General features: G+C 36.8%; 3 protein-coding genes across 3 annotated transcripts; all 3 read right to left on the reverse strand.

Annotated features, from left to right (window-relative positions):
- Nucleotides 1–172: 172 nt before the first annotated feature.
- Nucleotides 173–4993, reverse strand: LOC116248991 (peroxidase 5-like). Its single transcript, XM_031622066.2, has 4 exons — nucleotides 4599–4993; nucleotides 3379–3567; nucleotides 2984–3152; nucleotides 173–775 (listed from the first exon to the last, which is right to left on the reverse strand). The coding sequence occupies exons 1-4, from the start codon at nucleotides 4839–4841 to the stop codon at nucleotides 372–374; spliced, it is 1005 nt and encodes a 334-aa protein (XP_031477926.1). The 5' UTR covers nucleotides 4842–4993; the 3' UTR covers nucleotides 173–371.
- Nucleotides 4994–11405: 6412 nt separating this feature from the next.
- LOC116248844 (peroxidase 5-like) lies at nucleotides 11406–13747 on the reverse strand. The gene is made up of 4 exons (XM_031621848.1): nucleotides 13462–13747; nucleotides 12951–13142; nucleotides 12610–12778; nucleotides 11406–11967 (listed from the first exon to the last, which is right to left on the reverse strand). The coding sequence occupies exons 1-4, from the start codon at nucleotides 13690–13692 to the stop codon at nucleotides 11564–11566; spliced, it is 996 nt and encodes a 331-aa protein (XP_031477708.1). The 5' UTR covers nucleotides 13693–13747; the 3' UTR covers nucleotides 11406–11563.
- Nucleotides 13748–19810: 6063 nt separating this feature from the next.
- LOC116248665 (peroxidase 5-like) lies at nucleotides 19811–21961 on the reverse strand. Its single transcript, XM_031621587.2, has 4 exons — nucleotides 21719–21961; nucleotides 21353–21544; nucleotides 21039–21210; nucleotides 19811–20449 (listed from the first exon to the last, which is right to left on the reverse strand). The coding sequence occupies exons 1-4, from the start codon at nucleotides 21929–21931 to the stop codon at nucleotides 20043–20045; spliced, it is 984 nt and encodes a 327-aa protein (XP_031477447.1). The 5' UTR covers nucleotides 21932–21961; the 3' UTR covers nucleotides 19811–20042.
- Nucleotides 21962–25168: the final 3207 nt, after the last annotated feature.

The raw sequence follows: 25168 nt of genomic DNA on the forward strand, positions 1-25168 counted from the left end.
GGTGTAAAAACTCATGCACTTTCCACCAAAGTATTCCAAATCCTTGTTAAATTCAAGGATTTAAAGTCTTTGTATTTAAGTATGAGGTAATCGAATGCCTTTTAGAAAGCTGAATAGAGTATATATTGGTGGCATCTTACTTGTTACCCAGTTGTAATGTTGCCACAATAAGTAAGATTCATAACAGAATGTTTATTGCATTTGGCACAAACTCACTACAACTTATTTTATCTCTTACCTCGACGAAAGCGCGCGAAACTGTAAGAAGAACACAAGAGCAGTTACATAATTTTGATGCCCGATCATTAATTTCAAGGGGGCACCATATGATCTAACAGAGGTTACAGAAGCTCCTTCAAAAAGCTGTTCAGTTAATTTACACGAGAACACAGCCTCCTGACTTCTCCCTGCTTCCCGGTCTTCACCTGCACCTCCCCCATCTTGATCATGGCGGCACCAAACTTAGTTGCCCAGTAATGGCGGTCGCCGGCGTAGGCTGCGACAAGCTTCTGGGTGTCGGACTTGGTGAGCAGCGTGGCGTCGGAAGGGAAGAGGCCCTTGCGATGGAGAAGGCCCACGTAGTACTTGTTGTCCAGGATGAGGGGCGTGTAGGCGTCCATGGGGAGCTGGGACACCGTCTTCCCTGACTTGGGGCACATCTTCCTCAGCTTGGCAGCATATGCGTCGTCAAGGTGAAGGGGTGATTTCGGCGGGTAGTTGCTGAACTGCCTTCCAGCGAGAGAGGGGCAGTGCGCGGCCCCAATCGTGTGGGCACCTGATCAGAAATTACACAACAGTTGAACCATAGCCAAACAATGTTTTGGAATTTTAAACTATCACGGTTTTATAGAAAATAATACAACGAGCGTGAAAAAAATAAGAAAAATATGATAATTTTTAAAATTAAAAAAATAGAAATAAAGAAAAAATAAAATAATAAAGAAACTAGTAACACAACATCAAAGATAAGTAGATTTGTAACAAGTAAAAAAAAAAAAAAAAACAGTTTGACATTAAAAAAATGAAAAAGCCACAAAAAAAGCTTTAAAAATGTATTAAAAACGTGTTTTTTTCGTTTTTAACGTTACGGTTTTCTAAGTTTTAAACAAAAATTTAATTTATCGCATTTTTTCACATTTTTGTCCCCAAAAAACATGTTTTTTTGTGACTATGGTAAATACTATAAGCCAAAATGCCCAATGAGAAAAAGGAAAAAGAAACTCCTCCTCCTTATAAGGACTAAGTTGGAAAAGCAAAAGAAAGTTAATTTTTCAACTGCTATCAAGTTAATTTTTCAACTGCTATCTTTAAACAAAAGAGAAAATACTCTTAAACAAATGGAAAAAAAAAAACCTCCTCTGTTAAAGTGAACACAATCAAACGGTTAGCATCTTTCTTAATAGAGATTCATACCATATATGGTTAAGGCTACTCGCTTACGCAGATCTTACCTAACTTTTTACATTTCGAAGTACTGAACTCAGACCCTGTATCTTACGCGGATGAGGGGTTGAATGAAAATTTTGCTGTTCATTTTTAAGCAATAAAATGAAATACTCTTCCTGCTCACCCAAAAATAATACACTAAAAAATTAAAGTAAGGCATGTTAGGAGGTGTAATGTTGCTTAATTTCATAAAAAAGCCACCTTAAGCTGAGAGACTTAGTCGCTTGCCTACCGACGCATGTCTAATCCAATTACTAACCGACATCTGTTTGTTTGATTATATGTTTGTCTTTTTCAAGACAAGAAACCTTAGATCAAGGCCAGATCATCACTTTTTCTGAAGGCAAACCTGGAAACTATGTCTTACAAGGACAACACTATAGAAAAGCTCATAATAGGATGAAAATTTTCATCCGAATCGACAACATTTGTACATCTCTCCTTTAATTAGCACTTGTTTTCTTCACTGTGACTCAAACAAAGACATTTGGAGTGAGGACTCAAAAGGGTAGATGCACCGACACGATTGTGGCACATGATTATTTTGATATTCTTGGTAAGATTCGTACCAAGTAAAAGATACAAGTGAGCTTGTGCGGGCAATTGACCACATATAAAAAAAATTATAGCTTATGTACATGTACTTAGATATCTCATAATCAGTTGTTTGTATACATATTAGTGCACCTAGTCATTAATATAAGCATTTTTTAGCATCTTCAACTAAAAGTTTCTGCATTCCCCAGTCATCTTGGTGACCTTTGAAGTCGTGGGAAAGGTGTGAATATTGTCATTAAGGCGTCGTTTGATGCACACAGATTTTACTGTGTGTCGGGAGAAACTTACGGCTTTTCATGTGAAAATCAAACACATAAAAAATTACTCTACTAAATTCAACGAATCAGAGTAATTTTACCCTCGAAAAAAGTCGAACTATGAGAGAGAGATCTGACTTTTAATCATGTATTTTTTTCTATGATAATTTTACCGCTCAAAATTTCACTCTGCCAATGGGACATATTTCAGTATGCATCAAAAGGTTGGGTTTTTTTTTTCTAACTTTTTTTATCTTACTAATTATTTTAATTTAGTTTTCATTTATGTACATATAAAAATATAAAAAAAAAATAGGTTGCTGTGTTTCGGCCGATAGGGCATACCTATCGATGAGTATTTACCTATACCTATATCTATATGGATATGGTTAGGCAACGCCATACCGATCGACTGACTGATTGAGGCCGTATGCTTTGTCCTTTTAGCGAAGAAAACAGAAGCTATGGGCATTTTATAAAGCGAGGGCTACTTTTTCGAACAACCAAATGGAGTTATATGCATCAAAAGTATCAAAATACCCTTAAATAGATTGATATGAATAATTTACTAAAGTTGGTCCATTTTTCTCTATTCACTTACCTTTACTAGTTTTACTTGAACTTTGGGACTATTATTTTTCAAAATTGTACTTTATACTTGCTTTATATGCATGACTCGTTGGGCTTATGAGCAATTATTGAGTTTTTTTTGTTCAAATTACCTGAAAGAGTTACCATGTCGTCTGCAGAGAGACCCTTGGAAGCAAAGCTGTTGATGAGGGAGGTGACGTTGAAGGTTGAAGGTGGCAGGTTCTGAACGGCCTCACTAGCCTTTGAGATGCTTCCATCTTTTCTTCCTCCCTTCACTTTGTACCGGTAACCTAATCCAGCCTGCATATACAAAAAATGCATCAAGATACATCATACATATATATAGCTAATAGCTAGAGGTGTTCATCGAGCCAAGTTGGGTAGCAAGGTTGAAGTGGGCTCGAGTCTCAAACGACCTGGCTCGAACACAGCTTCTAACTCAGGCCAAGCTCAGCTCAACTCGTTTTGGAAGAGCATGAACAACACACAGTACACCAAGAATGACTCGAGAAGAAGAGAGGATTACCTGGAAGGTGCTGTCCCTTGCAGCATAAGCAACAATATCTGCACAAGAGACGACTCCAGGGCACGCTTTCTCCAGCGCTGCCTTGAGCTTGTCGATGATCTCGAATCCTTCGAGGGTACCATTTGGCATCGCATCTTTCTCAGCTTGATTGTTCTTGGTCGAGTTCAGAAGAACAGATGCATCGCATCCCTGTAAATCATCACGCATGCTCTCACTAAGTTAATGTCACACACAATTAACGAAGAAAGAACATGGATTAATGGCAGGTATTTGGATCAACGCGGCCCTTGACATATCTGTTTTGTTTGCAAAATTTGGTTTTACTTAGTTAAGTTTTACAGGTTTATGTTCATATATGGAGAAAATCAAATTCAGCGTGACCATTTATGAACAAATCTTACCCTAAAACTCAGTTAGTTTGCCTCATATTGAATATTGAAGAGATGCATGTCTCTAGTTCCATTCCTATAGGAGCTACTGTTTAACAAAGAACAATTTTGATGTCGGCAAGAAAGTGAGTAGCCATCGACATCAAGACTTGAGAGAATTGAGCAAGAAACACGCCAGGTCCAGGTGGGAGACAAAACAGTCCAACAGGAGCAAATGGTAGGCACATTTTGGGAGCATCTGCCTGCTCTAAATCCGATTATTGTCCGGGATCATATGACATTTCTTCAAAATAATTCACAGTTTGAAGAAAAGCGATGTTAAAGTAGCTACTTTTTGCTATATAATTGGCTCAAAAAGTTAAAAATGCACTGTTGCCACAATACCGACGTAGCTCAAGACTCCATAAACAAGGTAAATTGAAAAATTGTGCATGTGTAATCACTTGTTTAAGTAAAAAAAGTTTTTAAAATAAATGAAAAGCGATTATGAAAAGAAGTTAAAAGTTTGAAATATACAATTCACTGCGCTTCAACTTGCACCTCATTAACTACGATTCTCACTAAAAATATTATTTTTTAGGTGCTAAACGACCAAAATACCTTGGCTGGCAAAAAAGTGGAAGAGGGTAAAAAACAATTCATGCAAAAACTTAAAAGAATTGTCAAAAAATATGTATATTTTGAGAGAGGTAAAAGTAGCGACATTTTTATTTTTAACTTTGGAGACTCGGCTTGGCACATTCAGTGACGGAAACCGGCGCATTTCCGGCGACGTGCCGGCAAAGATATTCACAAAACAAATCATACACAGATCATGGCGGGAAGACGTACCCTCACGAAGCAGTCGTGGAAGTGCAGCCTCAGCAATTTGGCCGGCAAACTCGCGTCTTGCTTGATGAAACCCGCGAGCAAATGAGCTATGATGGCCTCCGCTTTTGGGCACGACTTCTGATAGTAGTCCTCCTGTAAACCACCATGGCAGTTCTTCGCCCACAGACTGTCATCCTCCTGAGTGGCTGCGATGGAAGACACCAGTCCAAGGAAGATAACACAGAGAACAGAAAGATTCTTCATCCTTGAAGCTTAATCAAGAAGAAGAAGAAGGAAGAAGGTGGTGCGTTTTTCCCAGGACGCAAAGCCCATTTTTATAGGCATCCTGTGGCTTGTGGCGGGCACAGAAGCAGAGGCCACATGCGAAGGCGTTGCTACCGTAGTTGGCTCTGCTGGCACTTTGGAATATAGAGAACTGAGCTGTAATGTGGACCCTTTCCTTCACATTCCTGTCTTCCATTAATCTTCAGCACGCAATTTTATAATAAAGATGATGAGATAATGTCGATGATGAAGAGCAAGACGATGGAAGATGAGGATAACGTGCTTGGAAAATATTTAATTTCAATGTTTGTAATGAACCTAATTAACCTCTCATGCGCTGACCTCTTCTGGGCATAACACAGTGAGTTTGTTTTATTGCAGATCTCAAAACTACAGTGATTGAAAATCCTTCAGATTTTAAATTCAAGGATTTAAGATCGGATCCCTTCTCATTCGATCTTAAATTCATGTTTTTTAACAGGTAGCATGGATTTTAAATCCATCCCCAATTTAAACCAACTGAAGATCTTTCAAGTCGTCTAAATATACTAGCAGTGGCATTCCTCCTGGTTCATTTGATGTGTTAATAAAGATTTTACAAAGGATTCAATGTGAAAAAATAACAATTTGTATGAAATTATTTATTATGGCAAAAGAAAATTAATGAATGTGTATAGGTCAAGGCTAGATTGATAAAGACAAGCTTAATCATGGAGTAGAACTTGTAGACATGATATATATTTAATTGTTATATTAGTCATGTGAAATTTTTTAATATATCAATTCAAGTGTCCGTATTTTGAAAAGTAAAAGGCATGGCCCAGTAATTAATTACACTTTTTAGGCCGCATTCTCGAAAATCAACCAAGTTTTTCCCTTGCAAGAAGAAAATCTGGTGACTTTAGTTGCATTAAATGCTAATCTCTTATTAAGTATTGACTCATAGAACACGGTGTATTGGAAACCATATGGGAGAATATTAATATTAATTTATGTTTCGTTATATTAATAAATAAGTATCACTGCATTTATATGAATATCTAATTTCCATGCAAACAGACATTTTGACAAGCCGATAACAACAGGTAAATTTTTTATCCAAACATATTTCCCTGCTTTTATTTTCCTAAAAAGTACCCCTACAACATAATCTTTTTAAAATCAAGCTGACGTATTACCCAAAGGTTATAAAGTAGCTAGGTAAACGCCGAGTGGAACTACTCGAGCTCATTCGTTAAAACTCGGCTCGTGAATGAGTTCAAGCCGAGTCATTTGCTTAATGAGTCGAATTTAAATTCATGAGTTGATTCGTTCAAACAATCAAGTTGAGTTCGAACTCAACATGTAAAAGTTGAGTTCGAACTCAACATGTAACTACTGAGTCGAGCTCGAACCTTAATCGAGTTTGTCGAGCTTTAATCGAGTCAGTTTGAGCTCAACACGTAATGATAAATATCAATTATATTGAAATGAGTTTGTCGAGCCATAATCAAGTTGAGCTCTAGTTCAACACATAACGATGAATATTAATTCTATTCAAATGTGTTTGTCGAGCCTTAATCGAGTTGAACTTACGCTCGAGCCGAGTTGAGCTCGAGGTTTTATTAGATGAGCCGAGCTCGAGCTGACTGAACTCGGGCTTGACTCGACAATCTCCAAAACTTTAAAACCCAGACTAGTCTGGTAGACAGAGTAGGCGCACCAGGATATGGAGCCCCGTGCAGACATATGCGTGACCATAACTTTTTTTTAAAATGTAGCTACGTTTGTTTTATGAAGTTATCATATAACGGTTTCAATTAAACATCTGTTCCTCTGAGAAATAATTATTAATTAAAATCACAAGAATATAATTTAAAATTCAGCTAACAAATTTTTTTCTCAAAGTTGGCACATGTTCATTCAAAACTCTTATTGAATAGTTTTTTATTAGTTTTTTATATTATAATAAGGCTGTTCAAAAGCTGGTCCTTTCACAGGCAAGTTGCCCATAAACTATTCCTTCATTTCCAAGATTCATTGTTTTAAAAAACCAATTCAAGATTTCTATTTGATGGTTTCAACTCCAATGTCTTCTTTTGCGTTCCCGAGAAGAAAGCAAACTCGAATTTCTAAAAGTACAAATATTTTTAACAAATTGTGTGCTTGGGGCCAATGGACGTCGCTTGAGATGTGGCTTAAATACTTCTTGCATTATAATTTCTTGATTGTTTGTTTCGTTATAAACTTATTCTAAAGCCTCCATGTGCCCAAAATATGCCTCATTGGTCGATCTACTTCTTCTTCCCAACCTCTCTTTCCAAAATATGTACAACATATAACAAAACTTAGATGCACTCTACGCATTTGCGGGAAATGCAAATTTTAATGATGCAATTTGCAAAACTAGGGTTTCATTCCCTACCATGCACCATCACTAAAATAATATTTTTTTCATTTTTCCATGTAAACTCTATTTTATTGAATAAACTTGTAAAGTTCATTACAAAGAAAAAAAACAGGTAAGATTCTCTCTCTCTCTCTCTCTCTCTCTCTATATATATATATATATATATATATATATATCCACCATTTGTCGGTCGGCATTGACCGATAAATAAGGGGCCATATCAAGGCCAATCATGCCGAGACACTTCCGATTATATATCAAAATATTGGTTTATTTATTGGATGTCCTTCTGTATCAAATATATATATATATATATAATCACTGGCTGGTGTTCTCAAATAGTGAAGCATGGGTATTGTAATTTTTATTATTATCAATGGCTTCTGTTCTAAAACAGTCAAGCATGGGTTAGGTGAGTTTGAGGAGTCAAAAGGATCTAATTGTTGGGAGGCAACACATGAAGATGAAATGCGAGACATGTAGTATAGCCTGTGCCAAACTACTAAATTTGCTTTATTTATATATAGAAACCTTTTTTTTTTTTTACATATGTGTGCTTTTTAAGTTTGAAATTTAAATTTAAAGTACGCAAATTTCTTCTTCTGGACGCTGAAAAGTCCTGCTCACCGAAAATATATATAAAAACTAGGGCTTTGTTTAAAAACTATGCTCCACTGACTGAAAAACATATATATATATGTATGATTTCTCTTGCTTTATCATGAGTTCTCCAATTTCTTCTTCTACAAGGGTCCTGAGGGATACAGGCACAAATTCAGGGTCAATCTCCAATAGGTGGTTGGTTTCTAGTTCGAGTCAAGGTGTTTCCAATTGAGTTACAGATAAAGATCCAACGATGCACTCATCGATATGCAATATTGCAGGCGCATTTTCCAGGCATTGACGCAGCTTTGGACCCTAAAGTTTGGAGAAAAAGAAAGCTTTTTAAACTTGCAATTTTTGAAGCACTTCCGTTGGTCGTCTAACCAAAATCCAATCCAAATCTTGAGTCCAGATTTGGATTAAGCTTTAATCCAGATTTAAAAATAACTTAACGAACCCACGCAAATGCCTGGTGGTTGGACTGCAAAAGGAATCATATGCTTCGAGCCGGGGAAAGGCAGCACTTGACCACGTGAGGACTTTTCCTTCGAACGGAAGTACTTTTTATCGGAAAATTTTTTCCTATTACTAGGTTGGATCGGTTCTGACAGGAATGCAGATCTGCTCCAATCTCATTTTGGTTCGGGTTTCGATGCGAAGAACGTGCAACCCTGTAAAAGAAACAAGCAGAGATTCTACTTCTAGTATCAGCACCAATAGGGTCAGATCCAAATCCTGATCCAGCTAGTTCTCATGAAAGTCCGACCTGCTGAAGCCCGTGTTTGATGGCAACAATCAGCTGTCAAGCGGTTCCCCGGTCTTTTCTCCTAAAAATAAAACTTTTTTACCCACTTCGATGGTCAAGCCCACCAAGTTAGACTTGTGCAATACTTATCCCATTCATTTTTAAATCATAAAAAAATCAAAATAAGTATTAATCATGTGTTGCCTCTATACGGGCCTAGTGATGTGACATATATATATATAGAGAGAGAGAGAGAGAGAGAGAGAGAGAGAGAGAGAGAGTACACAACCTATTAAACTATTTTTTAACTTTTCTCAACGAATACAAAATTCGAACGCTGCCAAAAGTTGTGACTTTTATAAAACAAAAAATTGCCCATCAATTATAGTATATTGTATGTAATTTCAGGTGAGAGAAATTTACAACTTACTTTTCCAAAAAAAAAAAAAAAGAAGAAGAATTGAAGTCCTTATCATCTTTATGCCGTATTAGTTGTTTTATGGTAATAAAGAGCATAGTACATATGCAGCTCCATAAGACTAAGACAACTTATATGCTATTTATTTTATTTTATTTTAACAATGCAGAGTCGGCCGATTTTTTTAAATTATTTTAAGAGATTTTATATTTATTTATGGGAGATAATAGAAGGAAGAAGTTGTAACCTTCCCCAGATGATAAGTTCCTGTGACTAGAGATCCGCCCCCAGCCAAGAAAAGGTCGGGAGTTATGCCTGTCCGACAATTTGTCTCTTTGCCTCATCGGGTTGGATTTTGTCGGGAAATAATAGTCCCATGATTGACAATATCGGATTTCAAATCGCCCCATCACAACATCAGATGCATATCCATCGGCTCCGATCCCGTTGATCGCTCTAATTTTTTTCATTTTCGTTTAAAAATTAATCAGTAAAATATCAAATAGAATGCAATTCTTGCCAGATTAGATGCTACAAAATATTGCAAATTCTAATTTACTATTTTACGTGCAATCAAATTAGGGATTTGGGCTTGTTGGATTTGTTTTATTCATATTATATTTAAGTTTATATATATATATATATATGACAATTTGAATTAGTAAATTAATTTGTAAAATGCTTATTAGTATACGTATTGGTCTGTAAGGGCTTGTATGGACGGACATGGGAAGGTTCGGCCCCGGGCCGGCTGATATTTTAAAGGCGGCCATATCGATCGGCCCCATGTCCGAACCACGTCTCCGTCTCAATAAAAATAAGTATTATGTCCTCAATCATCAAAATTGACCGCACCTCTTTAAGAAACCAAACATTTTTTTTTTTTTTTCCTTTTCGAATTTTAGATGCAGATATTGCCAAAACTACTGTGGATAGGACCATGCTATCAGAATCTGGAGCTCCACAATATAAAAGTTACATTCAATTGATATTTTCTAGGTTGTAGAATCTTATCTCCCCATCTAATTAATGAGGCGATCTAATTGAATTCCCAAGTTTCAAACAGTAGATCCATATCCAATTTCATATCCAATTTATCATTTGTTCACATACTTGAACCGAATTTGGATTATATTATATCAAATCGGACTTGTAAATTCACCGCCAATCTGAATGCGACTTTTAAATGTACAAAATGGATCCAAACTGCATTGTTAAAGCCCATCTTTCAAAATATATGGACATTAGATATATGGTATTTATTTAAACTTAAATTTGATTTTGAATATGCATTTGATCATGGTCAGTTATTTATTTAAATCAAAATCTGAATTCCGTTAGATGTCATTTTTTAAACCTGAATCCCACGCATCTGATTTTTTAAACCCCCTTAGCCAATTTAATAAGTCCAAGTTGATGGAGCCATTTAATATATATCTTTGTTCACGTTATTGACCTATAAGTGGGGTTTGGTTTCTATATATATATATCAAAACTGTGCTTGGGTAGGGCCATGACAGATTAGGAGATATATATAATTAAACTTTCATGTAGATCTAGGAATTTGTGGGAGTGCCATTATAGGTATATAAACAATTGCATATTCAGAAATTTTTGGATGAAGGGTACTATTTGAAATTTTTTTGTACTTTAAAGCATAGTCATAAATAACGTTTCGAAATTTTAAACGGTATAATACAATGAGCTTGAAAAATACGGAAATATACTGTAAATTTTTTAAAATTTTAAAAAACTAAAATTACAAAAAATAAAATAAATGAGAAACTAATAATACAAACATGAAAAGATAAGTACGTTTGCGGCAAATAAAAAAAAAACTGTTTAACATTAAAAAAACTGAAAAAATGAAAAAACACGAAAAAAATGCGCTAAAAAAACATGTTTTTTTAATTTTTTTTAAAAAACACTGTATTTTAAGTTTTAAACAACCAGTTAATTTATCACATTTTTTTGGGTTTTTTTTTAAAAAAAACGCGTTTTCTGTGACTATACCATTATATAAATAAACAAATAGTTGAAGACATTTATATGAAAATAAAGGAGATTTGGCACTGAACTGCCTATACCACCCCACATGTGGCCCTATTACTGTGTATAAAAAGCAAGATATATTAATAATGTTAGGACAGAATATTATTAGGACAGAATATAGTGACTAATGTACAAACTACAGATGCTATAATTCTTCGAGAAAGTTTAATTAGTATCCCACTATTTGGGTACACGCAGCCATAATTTCATGGAGTGCAATAATCGAATTAGCACCAAATTGGCCGCTTTGTTGTAGTGAACTAACCAATGAATCATTAACTTTGGTTTGCTCAACCTGTTTCTTCCGTTGAATAATTATAAGAATGTGCCATTTTTATTCGATAGATTCCAGTTCTACAATGCCAATAATTGATCGACACAGCCACACACACACATTTTTATATATCCGAGCATTCAGCACCATTGCTATCAGCAACATCTGATCTCAGCTTGAAAAAGAAATTACAAGCAGCAAGAGAACAACAATATGCCTCCTAATTGACGACGTCACACCTCTTTCTTATCTCTCCCTCTTCCCCATATTTCACCTGCACTTCTCCCAGCTTGATCATGGCCTTTGCGAACTTCTTCTTCCAGGTTGCGGGTTTCGCTGCGTAAAGACGAACCAGACGCCTGGTTTTCTTGCTGGTGAGAAGCGCTGCATCGGCGGTGAAGAGCCCCTTGTGCTGCAGAAGACCCACGTAGTACTTGTTGTCCAAGACGTCGGGTGTGATGCTGTCCTGGGAGACAGTTGGGTCGGAACTCACTGCGCAGGCCTTTCTGAGCTTTGCTGCAAGAGCAGGGTTCAGTGTGGGGTCTGGTTTCCCTGTGTGGTTGAAATTCTTCTCGTATCTTCCCCCAATAACTGAGCAGTGGGCGTCGCCAAAGGAGTGCGCACCTGCAAATGTTAGAACAAATTATAATTCCCTTGGAAATATTGTATATTTCTTTACAATCATGTTCTCTACTGTATGAGAACAATATGGATCACTAGGAGTTACATGATCAATCTAATTATATAATGACTCACAAGCTATATCAAGTAGAAGAAGAAGACATTTTTTTTTTTAATTTTAAATGCACAATAACTCGAATTTTTTTGAAAAAAAATTAATTTTTAGCCTACCATTTTTCTATAATGATGAAAGATACCACTTTTATAATTTTTTTGATCAAGATGACCTGCTGTTTATGAGAACCTGTCAAACAATGGGTCGTCTCTTTGTCACATTCTTCATTACCCATAGGAGGCATGTTATAAAAAGAATGGGAAAGGTAAGAATGTAAGTTAGTGGAAAATGCTATATATTGCAGTTTCTCAAGTTATCATAAGCTTATTTTAAGCCTTTATTTGACAGCCTTCATAAAAGTTTAGCCCTCCTATTAAGTAAATCATAAAATTGGTCCTTCTAATTTTTAAAATATATTAGTAAAAAGATAAGCCCCAAAAATTAAGGACAATTCCCTACTTATTTTTATCTTTGGAGAGAGAAAGAGAGAGGGAGAGAGAGAGAGAGGTCATCCATAGTAAAATGCATACCAAGGAGGGTAACTGCATCCTTAAGCCTGAGGTTCTTGGCTCTAAAGAACCGAGCAATAGCTTTCAGGTCGACGGAAGACCGTGGAAGATTTGATTCGGTTTCATTAGCACAAGAGACTCTGCCGTCCTTCCTTCCTCCACGAACTTTGTACCGTGGGAAGTTACCAGCCTGGGCGATAACAAAAGGTAAGATTGAAAAGAGAAAGTTAATGAACTTTTTCACCGTGCTTTGAATCTCTTCAACTTTACATGCATGGCTTGTCTACAGAATGTACAGTTGCATTAATTAATTGATTTCTAGAGCTTTATAGTTGCATGGCATCTGTAATTCTGTAGTACACCTTATGGACGGCTTCCCTGGTTGCATATGCGAGGAGGTCGGCACATGAGACTGTGTTCGGGCACGCGGCCTCCAAGGCTGCCTTCATCTTCTCTATTTTACCAAATCCCCCGAGACTAGGTTTGTTTATAGACGCGTCTTTCTCTGCTTTACTTGTCGATGTTGAATTCAAGAGAATAGATCCATCACAGCCCTACAACATTTCAATTGAAAACATCAAAAACCACTCCAAACTTCTGCATATATGTGGGCCAAACGTACTGTTTTTGTTAGGCCCAAAAACCTAAGTCTTCGAAATGTTAAACTTATTGATACTTATTTACTAAAGGGTAGTTTAAGAACAGTGGTTAACAGCTTAAAGCACAGAGAAACAAGACATAATCTTAATATATGTATGTATGTATTTAAGTAATATGTATAACTCAAAATTGAAAGAGGTTTAGACTTTACACTATGAGAACAGTAACTATAGTTTGCAATATTTAGACAGAAAAGGCAGAAGAGTTGCATACCCTGATGAAGCAGTCATGGAAGTGCATTCTGACCAAGTGGGGAGCTATATCAGAGTCTATTTTTATGAATTCATCCATCATTTTCCTAATGATTTCCTCGGCCTGCGGGCACGTCTTGTGGTAATAGCGATGCCTGAGGCCATCGTTGTGACCAGGATGGGGTGTGGCAAAGCCTGGAGATACGAAGCTCAGGAACGAAATCAGAAGTACAGCAACGAAAAGAAGCTTCATTTTCTCTGCAATGTTGAAACTTGCAATAGCAGAGAATTCTAAGGATGCTTGGATCAGTGGGAGATGGGACGTAGCAGGCTTTCGCTACGCCTGTTTATATGCTGCTCCCCAGCTCAAGATCGTGCAATTAATTAATAAGGAAGAATTCGGAAACCAACTTTGACGTTCTGTATGCAATTTTATATGCACAGAACATGATTGCTTATTCTCTCTCTCTCTCTCTCTCTCTCTCTCTTCTTCGTTGTGCTACCTAAACAGTAAGATAACGACTTCACCAGCAATGTTAGCACCAAACTAAATCAACTGTCTCTCTCTGGCTTCCCCTTTTGTTCTTCTACCTAAACACTTAAAGTTTCAAGTTTATATATATATATATATATATATAAAAACTTGAAACTATTAGTGCTTAGATAGACAGAAATTGCGGTCGCTCTCATTGTTTTTGAACTTTTATATATATATATACTCTCATTGTTGTTGAAGTTATATTTATATATATATAACTTTAACAACTAACTTCAACAACAACTTCAACAACAATGAGAGTATATATATATAACTTCAACAACAATGAGAGCGACGGTAATTTCTGTCTCTCTAAGCACTAATAGTTTAAAATTTACATATATATACATATATATATATATAACTTATATCAATGTATAATAAGACAATCACCCACGTCATCCTACACTTGCTTTCACCACTGACATTCATGGAACATTGGCTTGTTGTTTTTTATAGAACCCAAAACAATCATGTTACCGAACACCCATTTAGAAGCCGTTTGGTTGGGACGTTTATAAACTTTGCATGAATTATCTACCACAAATTTTATGATCCAATCACTGGATAATAACAATATATTATGAACATATTTATAAAACTCGGCAACATAGTATTCAGGAATCTGCTTCAAATTTCAAGATAAAACCAGTGGAAAGTAACAATCTACCATGAATGTTAAGCTAATTAGAAACACGACTTGAACCACAGGAGTCCAAAGTCGTCTACACGACACGATTTCCGGTACTGATCATTGCGAGGAAGTGGATTAATGCAATAATGTTTTAAAGTATATCATATGATATGTTCGATCCACGACACTGAAGAAGCCTGAGGCCACGTTGATCACGAGAACAGCTAGCCTCCTGTAAGAACAGGATACAAAATTACCATCAGTGCACACGATTCCAGACGAGGAATCCCTGAGTTGGCGTTCGTTCCACGGGGACCGGTGAAGTGCACCTGCTCCGTCGTACATTTTTAATTGTATCACAATTTGGACTGTTATAATTAAACTGCTTTAATTTGCATATGAGAAGTTTGGCATTTTCTTTAGGAGCACAGCTAGATATGATATTCTTCTTGACTCATTGAGTTTTTTTTGCTTACATTGGGTTCTAAAAAAAAAAAAAAGCAAACACAACTCTTTTAGCTAGAACCCATTCAATATGCTCGGACCCGACTACACCGCACACAGCCCTTAGTGCACAACATGTGTTCCCTTGATCTACTTTTATTGGAACTGTAGTCCATTTTTAAAGGTATGTGTCATGCACATGGATCTATGCACAATTCAAAAGTGCACAAGCCTGCCCATATTTGGATCCTGTGCAGTGCTTTGTTTTTTCTTTTTTCAAAAAAAAAAAACTTTTGAGTTTTCCATTTTTGTCCTTATAAAATGTGTTTCACAATTTTTTTCCCAAGGGTACTATAGTCATTCTGACATTAGAATGCTATATATATACCTCCTTGATCTCAAATTGTGCCTGCCACCAATGGAAATCTAACTTGGATTGTCCATAGTCAGTGGTGCCTGTCTGTTCGACCCGGGCAAAACATCATGTTGCCCCTAAATCACAACAAAATTGAAAAACAACTTTGTATTTCCCATTTTATCCTTTGCCTCATGGCAGAAGCACATGGACAATTGCCCACACAGTTTTATGTAAGTTGACTATTTATTTATTTTTTATGTTGACAGAGACTTCTAAACCTAGTTTATTTTTTAAATTCCTCGTACACGCAGTGACTGACTTTCATAATATATGAACAAAAAAATTTGTTGGGACGTAATCAGAAATTTAAAAAGAAAGCTGTTCTAGTTCTCAAACTTGGAAAAAAAAAAAGAATATTGCATTTCGGATGTGCATAAGCAAGAACCTTTGAAGTAGGTTTTTAGTTTGATTCTCATAGGCACTATGTCGTTGTGTCTTACGTGGTTGGACTTAGGTTGAAGAGTGTATCATTGTCATTGCTTACTCCGATATAACTCTGAACCTCAAAAGCAAGGGAAGGAAGGACCTTCGAGCTTCTTTTTGAGGCCGTAAACTGTTTTAACTTAGAAAATCTAATCTCTCAATGGCTGAAGATGGTTCTAGTAATTGAAGTACTAATTAGTAATCAATATCTAATACTTGGTAATGTTTCTCAGTAACTAAAACAAGAATGATTACCTAAATAAAAAAAGAATGCATTGCGGGCCACTAGCTTATATGGTTAAGTCAATGAATTATTTCAAGTTGCTTAAAACGCAACAATTATGAACTAACCAAAAAAATAATAATAAACAAGGACTCCATTTCTTCACCCATTCACAAGTCAATTTTACAAACTTTTTTTATGTGTGGTGGGCAAACCAATTAAAGGAAACCAATAGGCCATGAAAATAAATAAAAAGAAAACAAATTTGATTGTAGGGCTAACGATTGTACTTGGTCAACGTAGTTTAAAGAATTGGGGTTGGTGAAAAAAAGTAGGTCTCATCATGGCGGCAAAAGCTTTATTTGAGAAAATTTTGGCTTTTTTTTTCTCTGTTATATTTTCATTTTGACTAAGAAATGAGTGAAATTTCAGATCTTGGTATATATATCCCCGTATTATGATCATTACTAAAACGTATAAATCAGTTGTGATTTGGCGAAAAACTTCATTCCACAAAATAAATGAATATTATGAAAAACATAACTAAAATGAAAAAAATATTAAAATATTTAAAAATTAATTAAAACCTGACACATGGTACTCTTGAATCAGCCATCCAATTAAATCCGTTTGCCACTTGCCACTGATTTGATTTGCCGAATTAGATCGATTTAATTTAACAACACTTTTATTTTTTTATCTTGTACACCAAACACAGTTAAATTTACCCTACAAAAAACTACCATGTGCGCATCAAACACAGTTAATTTTATCATGCAAAAAACCTCAAATCGAAAGAGGGTTAAATTTCATCATATATTTCTTTCCAGTTACCGTGGTAAATTTACCACATTAAATTTTTCATTGCAATCAAACAAGGCCTTAAAAAAGTATTTAGTTGTTTACTTCTAAAAAACACCTTTAGTCACGTTGGTACGTGTGATCGGCTCAAGCGCTTGTGTTAGCAGGTAGGTACAGTGACATGAGTATGTGTGGTTGTATTTTAAAACATAAAAACTTATATTCTAAAACTTAAGTCTTTCTTTAGTTTTGATTTTTCCTTTCATTTTTATTTTCCTTTCATCAAGATTCTATATTTTTATTTTATTTTGCTTTAATTTTTGAGAATTTTATAGATTATTATATATATGTGAGTAAGACATTGTAAATGGATGGTTGACAGAAAAACAATGTAAATGGATGGTTGACAGAAAAACAAAGAAAACAATGTAAATTAATGTTAAAACATAAAAATACCCATCACTTTTTTCTAATTATTTTTCTTTTCTTTTGACCGTTTTGACCATCCATCCTGTTGAATTGGCAGGTCTCTGCTATTATCTCATGCATGGAAATCTCCCAAGAAAAGAGATTTATGAAATTTGAAATGTACCTATATTGTGTAGCATTTTATTATTGTATTCTTCTGTCAAATTTTCTTGTCCCTTCTATTGTTTGGTCTGGACGCTTTGCCTCACATATGCATATGCAGACCTTAAGAACAATCTCGTCTGCTAGTCAATAGATCTGCTGGACACTTTAGACGAAAACCTAGCTAGAAACTGAAAAAGAAGAAGAAAAGAAAAAAAAAAGGCAACAAAATACAGTTTAGAATGGATTAAATAACCAAAAATCTGCTACCCAAGTACCATATACACATTTTTCAAAGTAATATTTATATATCTAACCCTTTGATTATACATGTAAATACAGTTAAGAGACTTTCTTGAGAGCATAAAATGATAGCTAATTAAACTAGTATTTTTACACTTAGGACCTATACATATAACAATATGGCCTCTTCCACTCAGGTTGGGGCTTCTAGTTTTGTGAATTTCAATTAGTCCCCAGTAGATTCAGTTTCAATCCTAAAGAGGTAGGAAAATGACAACCAAACGCTTGAACCATTCCCTTGTAAATCTTTGAAGTTTTCTCACAATCTTTAAGATAAACTAAAACTTTCATAATGGGGTGTTACAATAAGTGCTTAGACTTATATAAAGAGTCCATGTCTATGAGAACTAAACCAGTAAGTAACAGTCACTAGCCCGACCAACTTCACCAAACCCATTGGGTCGGAGCAAAGGGTGGGCGCCAGGCCGGGGCACTGGCAGGGGCAGGCACAAGTCCAGGCCAAAAAAACCCGGCCCGGGCTTGGTGGGCTGGCTCGAGTCGGCCTGAGCCCGGCTCGATCTAGCCCGTTTAAATTATAAAAAATGTTTTCTTTGATTTAATAACATATATTTGTTACTAAAAAATATATTTGATATAAAAAATATTTTATAATTTAAAAAATATTTTATAATTTAAAAAATATTTTTTAATATAACCAGGTTTGGCTGGGTCGGGCCCGAGTTTTGAGCCCAACGGGCTGACCCGGACCCCGTTTAGCCGGGGCCACTGTTCAACCACATTCATGTAGTACGAAGAATTTCTAGTTAGAGAACTCTCCCCCACCTTTAATAAATTTTTATTATTGCGGTAGGCAATGGCGCAGCCACATTGTGACTGGTGTGGGCTGTTGCTCACATTAGTTTCTTAAAAGTTTTTTATTTTTAAATAGAAATCTTAAATATTTATTAAAAGTGCCCCACCAGATTAGAGTGTGTTTAAATAAGTGCCCTCCAACCATTTTTCCTGGCTCAGCCACTGGCGATAGGTAAGATCATGTGAGACGAGACTGAAAAATGGACGACACCAGGCCTACTCCAAGACTTGTCTAAGCTTGCGGACAAGAAACTCGAGCACCTCATTTAATAAACGAATCAACCCGAAGTTAGGTAAAGTCAGTTCACAAGTTTGAAACCAAGTGCTCAGCCTAACTAGAATGGAGTTTGAAACCAAGTGCTCAGCGTAGCTAGAATCGAGCTGTCTTCAACTCTGCCTAGCTAAGCTTTAGTTGGAGAACCCAAGCTAGACATAGCACGAGCCAAGCCTTGAGCCAGGCCATCTATGAGGAGGGGTAGGGGTAAGCGTTGTTCTGACCTAGGTCGGGCTGGGTCAAGGCCATGAAAACAGTTGCACTCCAGCCCGAGCCCTTGAAGAAATTGGGCCAGGTTCAACCTTGCCCGGGCCCGATGCGCACCCCTTTCTATGACTTGCGCCAAGTTTGAGCACGCCCAACTTGGCCCGTGAATAGCAGCTAGTTGAATGTGCCTTCTAATTGCAACCTTCAAACTTGGTGGTAGTTGAATGTGCCTTCTAATTGCAACCTTCAAGCTTGGTAGTTATTTTTTCAAACAATCTTGTCTGCTTCATTTGACAGAAGAATAAAGACTAAGGTGCCATTAAGTTTTATGCATGCTTCCACTACTTCATTTGTGTCCTTTCTGCCCAAGGGCACCCTCTCCTAAACCAAAATGTTAAGTTCAATGCCAGTTGAAATCTCACCATTGCTCCTCTAAACAAGCGGCTTGCCCTGCCAAGGATTAAGTCAGCCATGGCTGCCATCCCAAGCTTTCATGTCTTATCTTGTATTAGTCTTCAGCCCCATGTAAAAAGAATGCGCTATATTTTCACCATTGTCATGTCAGTCACTCGATACACTTCTAAGAGTATAAGTGGCCTCAGTTTGATCATATAGATGATGCATTTCGCTAGGCGTCATGGTCCGAAGAACGAGAAGCTACAGTCATCTAACTGCAAATTAAGCTACACTTTTCAACAATTTCAAAGCGATTCAACTTTATTAAGTAAGACTATTACAAGGGAACGAATGAATGACAGCGAGATGAAACCACTGCAGCCAACAAGCACAGAGGTATAGTACAAAAGCATGAAACCATGTGAACACCTTTCTTTGATGCAGAATCGGGAGCCACCTTTGCTCCTCCTGCTATGAGAAAGCATAAAAAGAAAACCTAACGTAATTCCTCTGCAACTCATTCCTAGTTGCAAAAGACAGCTTCAGAGTACACCTCCCGTCAATTGACCAAGGCACAGTTCTTTCTTACTTCTCCATCATCCCCTGTTTTCACCTGAATCTCTCCCATTTTGATAATTGCGGCAACAAATTTCTTTCTCCAGATGGCGGGATTGTAAGCATAGAGATGGACTTCTGCACTGGTGGCCTCATCTGTGAGAAGTGTTGCGTCAGATGTGAAGAGACCCAAATGCTTCAGAACACCAACGTAATACTTGTTGTCCAAGACATCTGGCGTGATGGGGTCCAAAGAGACGGTGGGATCTGTCCCCTGACTTGCAGGGCATTGCTTCCGTAGCTTTGCTGCATATTTGGGGTCTAAAGTGGGATCAGGCTTGCCGGTGTTCTTGAAGTTCCTCTCCCTCCCACCAATGGCAGAACAGTGTGAGTCTCCAATAGAATGCGCACCTGTAGGTGGATGAAAAAATGCAGAAGGAAGGATCAGTACAAGTCATCAGTCGGAGTTGGAAATCACACTAGTTCACAGATTCAAGTCCTTGTTTGCCCAAGTGAAGGATATATATATATATATATATATATATATATATATATATATATATATTCATGCCATAAAAAAAAATAGTTTGAACTCACACTAGTCAACAAATTCAGGTCCTTCTCCTGATAGCCGACTGAAGGAAATCTCACTGGTTCGCAGATTCAATTCATTATATTAATACGCAAAGAAATTTTTAAGATTATATATATGTGGACACAAACACACACACAATGCAGCAGTAATCAGTATGTCATGAAACAGAGTTTGAACACCACCAGTTTACAAACCCAAGTGCTTATATTGATACCCAACTGAAGGAAATTATGAGACATATACATACATACATATATATATATATATATATATATATATATATATATATATATATATATATATATATATATATATATCATCAGACAAAGTTTGAAATTGCACTAGCTTGTAATCTTAAGTTCTATGTTCGCTACCCAAGTGAAGGAAAAGAGGGAGAGAGTCTACCGAGCAAAGTAACAGCGTCGTCAAGGGTGAGTCCTTTGACTCCAAAGAAGCGGGCGATGCCGCTGACATCCAAGGTAGGTGGCGGGATAAAAGTGATGGTTTCACTGGCCAGCGAGACTCTGCCATCCTTTCTTCCTCCTCGGACCTCATACCTTGGAAAGTCTGAACCAGCCTGACCCAATGAAAAAGAAAACCAGTTTTATTTTTTTGTCTCTCACAGATGAAGAGCATATCACATTATTGACAGCATGAATTTATTCTTCCACATGAGTGCTTCATCGCGTTTTCATAAGATATTTGGCTAAATGTTTTACCTTGTGGATAGCTTCCCTTGTTGCAAAAGTAATGATATCTGCACAAGAGACAGTTCTTGGGCACTCAACCTCTAAGGCTTCCTTGAGCTTATCTATCACATCAAAGCCTCCAAGACTTGGGTTGTTTATGGGGGAGTCTTTCTCGGCCACATTGTGTTTGGTTGAGTTGAGGAGAATGGAAGCATCACATCCCTGCAACATTCAGAACAACAAATTAACAGCGTGGCCCTTCACACATATATATATATATATATATATATATATATATATATATATATATATATATATATATATATATATATAAGAGAGAGAGAGACTTCAAATTGAAAGCATATAGTAACTGCAGAGGAGAAAAATGTGCAATACCCTCACAAAGCAATCATGAAAGTGCATCCTGACCAAATTGGGGACTATATCAAAGTTTTGCTTGATGAGTTTATCCATCGTTGTGGCAATGATTTGCTCAGCCTGCGGGCATGACTTGTGGTAATAGTCATACTGCAGGCCACAGTCAGTGGAGGCAAAGCCTGCAACCATCAACCCCAAGAAGGCAACGAGGGCAATCGCAAGTCCCTTCATTTTCCTCTTCAAGGACTTCCGACTGCAGAAAGCAGAGCTGAGGATGATAACAACATGCTTCCGGGATGCCCATTTATAGGATACACCAACTCTGCTATAATTTTTTTTAAAAAAAAAAAAGAAAGAAGGAATGAAGATGTCTTGGAAACGATCAAGTGTATTCTATTTTAATGGTAGCTGACATTATACATGAGAAACACAATCTCTCTCTCTTTCTCTCTCTTCACCCCTTGGACCTGATCCACTCCCAGCATGACGTCCGGATCACTTAAAGCTGGAATAAAATGTATTTTATGAAAATTTTCTTTCTGCACCTACCATTTTGCTGCAAACTTGTTGGTGCGTTCAAATTTCTAGATTTTCTGATATGATCCAACCGTAGCTGATAACTCATAACAAACAAACGCCAAAGACTATAAACTGACAAAGAAAACCATGTGGTTTCTTCGCCACGCCGTTTGGTCTTTTGCTCATTTACTATGTTTTTATTCATAATTAGGAGTATTTTTCTTCTAGATGCCTATTTGAGAGTTACAGGTCAAAGTTGGGCGACTATTATGGAATTCAGAAACGTGAAGCCTGCTTCTCGAGTTAGGAATTAAAAGGTGGACTCAAATGAAATTTTTCCTGTTTATTATGAAATGTTTGCTTTACCATATCAAGCCGTGATGGAGTGTCGGCTCTACGAGAGCAGTAAAAATCATTATTCAACACTCCAATGAATGAAGTGCTACTATAAGTAATTGGTTGTTCATTTCATTTTCGACGGTAGGTATTATGTGATGTTCTTCTAACTTCTAAACCTTCTCAGGTTTGACATTATACGAGTCGATACCTCATTGACTTTCAAACTAACAATTCAAACAAAGAGGTAGGTAACATGTTGCTTGGTCAGAATATATAAAAACGAATAAAAACATAAAAATACACGAAAGAAAACGGCTTCTGCGGCGGAAAAAAGTAAAAAGAGAAGAAAAAAAGAAAGAAGGCAGCAGGCCGCAGTTCAGGTATACCTAAAATATTTTATCAACAGAATTAGTAAGTGTTTTTTAGTTTTTGATTGCATCAACATTCAACTTGGTCTTTAGATCAGAACGATTATTACTAATAGACCCATTCTGCAGCCTCTCAATGCCCTTGCTTAAGTCAGAAACCTGAACACTGCTGTGGTAGTTTCACGTGTATCTGCATCTTCAAAAGTTATGAGCCCTGAGCTCTTGCCCTCATCTCCTGTCTTCACCTTATCAAGTTCCATTTTTAAATAACGATAATGTTGTAACTTTGTTTTTCAAAGAATATTAATATAATTACTTCCGAAGGAAGATAGATGCTCAATTTCTGTATGGTGATCAGGGGACTTGCATTTCCCTTTCATACTGATCTTAGTCTCCTGAATAGCCTACCAAAATATTTCTTTGGTCAAGCTCGAAATCTTGATCCTTCCACCTAATGATGGATGCAGATCTATCATCTGCCAATTCACATTGCTAAAATTCCTAAATACCTGCCATCTGATGATCTCTTCTAACATTGTTAATCAACTGTTCTGTCCCCAACATCAAGACTTCCAGTGATCATGTTATTAATGATCATCATGAAGTCATAAATTCCACCACTACACTGTTAGTGGTCTGCTTACAACCTTATTTCCTCAAGTGAGAAGCTGAGTCAGATGATGGCAGAGTTAGATAATAAAATGGTCCTGAACCAACCAACTTGGCTGCACAAGAGATGGACTTTACTGAATCCTTGTGCTCTTCTCTTTATTCCATGTTGGAATTAAATTAAGAAAAAGGTTCGGCGGCACTGTTGTCAGTCCAATAATATCCAAGAAACTCCAATTATGAAAGAACAGCGACAAATTTTTTGTGATCTGTACTCCATTCTTTTGCTCAGATTTGCCTTAATCAAGTTGACACTAATGATGAAGGCATAATAAAGATACTAGGAGGACACCAATATGATGGTCTATAATGTCACAGTGTTAAGCTGTTGTCAAGAAGTTGGGTCTGTGTCACCATCATAAAGTTTGTAAAGACAAATGAAGCAAGTCCAGACAGCAAGTTGAATTCTTTGAAAAATGGATGGTATGACCACATGGCTAGTGTGTGTGTGTGTGTGCGTGCGTGTGTGTGTGTGTGTGTGTGTGTGTATAAAGGGTCTATGCCATAATCATAAAGGATGTGGACACATAAAGCAAGCACAGCCGGCAAGTTGAATTATTTGGGAAAGGGATTATGAGGGCATGTATATATATATATGGAAAAACTAAACGATTATTCTACATGTAGTAGACATCAGGAGAAACCTAAGGAGCATATATCCCAAATCACGAGTTCTCAAGCATTAATTAGATATCTTTGGCTTATTAAACATCAGCAACATGTTTGGAGAACAAAAGCTGTTATTTCTTGTGTTCTGTTTCATATCTATAAACTATAATTTCAATGGCTTTCATGATCACTCGTCACAAGCAGTTTTCTGGAACAAAAAGTCCAACAAAACAACATGAAAATTGTGACGATAGTGGCCATGATCATGAAAATAGCACCTATAGGCTGAGAGATCAAAATTGCGAGTTTTCAGCATGCGATTCCTCAATTCGTGAGCTCGAAGCAAGCTTCACTTGGCTTGGTGCATATACGTGTGAAAATTTAACGACGAAACCATTTTAACCGCTTAACTGTGTGATCTTGTAAGACCTGATAGGAATTGACTCACATTGAATACTGATCTTTATGCCACTTTGAACACATAAAGACTTAAAGATGGAACCCAGGACAGACTTAGTGTTAAACTTGAACACGAAACACAACTATCTTAATTTGATTTGACGTGCGATCTAGAGTTGAGTAGTAAGAGGTTGTTTAATGCACGTAACAGTGGCCGCCGGTGTCCAGTGGACGCACGGCACGGGACAGGACAGTAATGGCCATTTTGCTAAATTGGTGGAACAGCGGAACCGAACGGGGCATCCTGTTGACGTGACATGCTCCCCACTTCCATTTTGTAGATGAAAACTGATCAGGATAAGTACATGGCAAATAAACACAATAATTGAGTTTAAGATCTGCCCACGATGGGCTAGATCTAGATCCATTCTCTAAATGGAAGGAATGGTAATATGCTCCCCACTTTCATTTTGAAGATGAAAACTGATCAGGTCAAGATCTGATAAGTACATGGCAAGTAAACACAATAATTGAGTTTCAGATCTGCCCACGATGGGCTAGATCT

This window comes from Nymphaea colorata, chromosome 2 (genome assembly GCF_008831285.2).
Source record: "Nymphaea colorata isolate Beijing-Zhang1983 chromosome 2, ASM883128v2, whole genome shotgun sequence".
Classification (NCBI taxonomy): domain Eukaryota; kingdom Viridiplantae; phylum Streptophyta; class Magnoliopsida; order Nymphaeales; family Nymphaeaceae; genus Nymphaea; species Nymphaea colorata.

Excerpts from the sequence above, each read along its gene's own strand:
- LOC116248991 (XM_031622066.2), bottom strand. The coding sequence starts at position 4,841 with ATGAAGAATCTTTCTGTTCTCTGTGTTATCTTCCTTGGACTGGTGTCT. Across the intron at positions 3,568-4,598 it reads TCCACGACTGCTTCGTGAGG|GGATGCGATGCATCTGTTCT; the intron begins GTACGTCTTCCC and ends GATGATTTACAG. Across the intron at positions 3,153-3,378 it reads CAAGGGACAGCACCTTCCAG|GCTGGATTAGGTTACCGGTA; the intron begins GTAATCCTCTCT and ends TTGTATATGCAG.
- LOC116248844 (XM_031621848.1), bottom strand. The coding sequence starts at position 13,692 with ATGAAGCTTCTTTTCGTTGCTGTACTTCTGATTTCGTTCCTGAGCTTC. Across the intron at positions 13,143-13,461 it reads TCCATGACTGCTTCATCAGG|GGCTGTGATGGATCTATTCT; the intron begins GTATGCAACTCT and ends GAAATGTTGTAG. Across the intron at positions 11,968-12,609 it reads GGATGCAGTTACCCTCCTTG|GTGCGCACTCCTTTGGCGAC; the intron begins GTATGCATTTTA and ends TAACATTTGCAG.
- LOC116248665 (XM_031621587.2), bottom strand. The coding sequence starts at position 21,931 with ATGAAGGGACTTGCGATTGCCCTCGTTGCCTTCTTGGGGTTGATGGTT. Across the intron at positions 21,545-21,718 it reads TTCATGATTGCTTTGTGAGG|GGATGTGATGCTTCCATTCT; the intron begins GTATTGCACATT and ends TGAATGTTGCAG. Across the intron at positions 20,450-21,038 it reads CGACGCTGTTACTTTGCTCG|GTGCGCATTCTATTGGAGAC; the intron begins GTAGACTCTCTC and ends ATCCACCTACAG.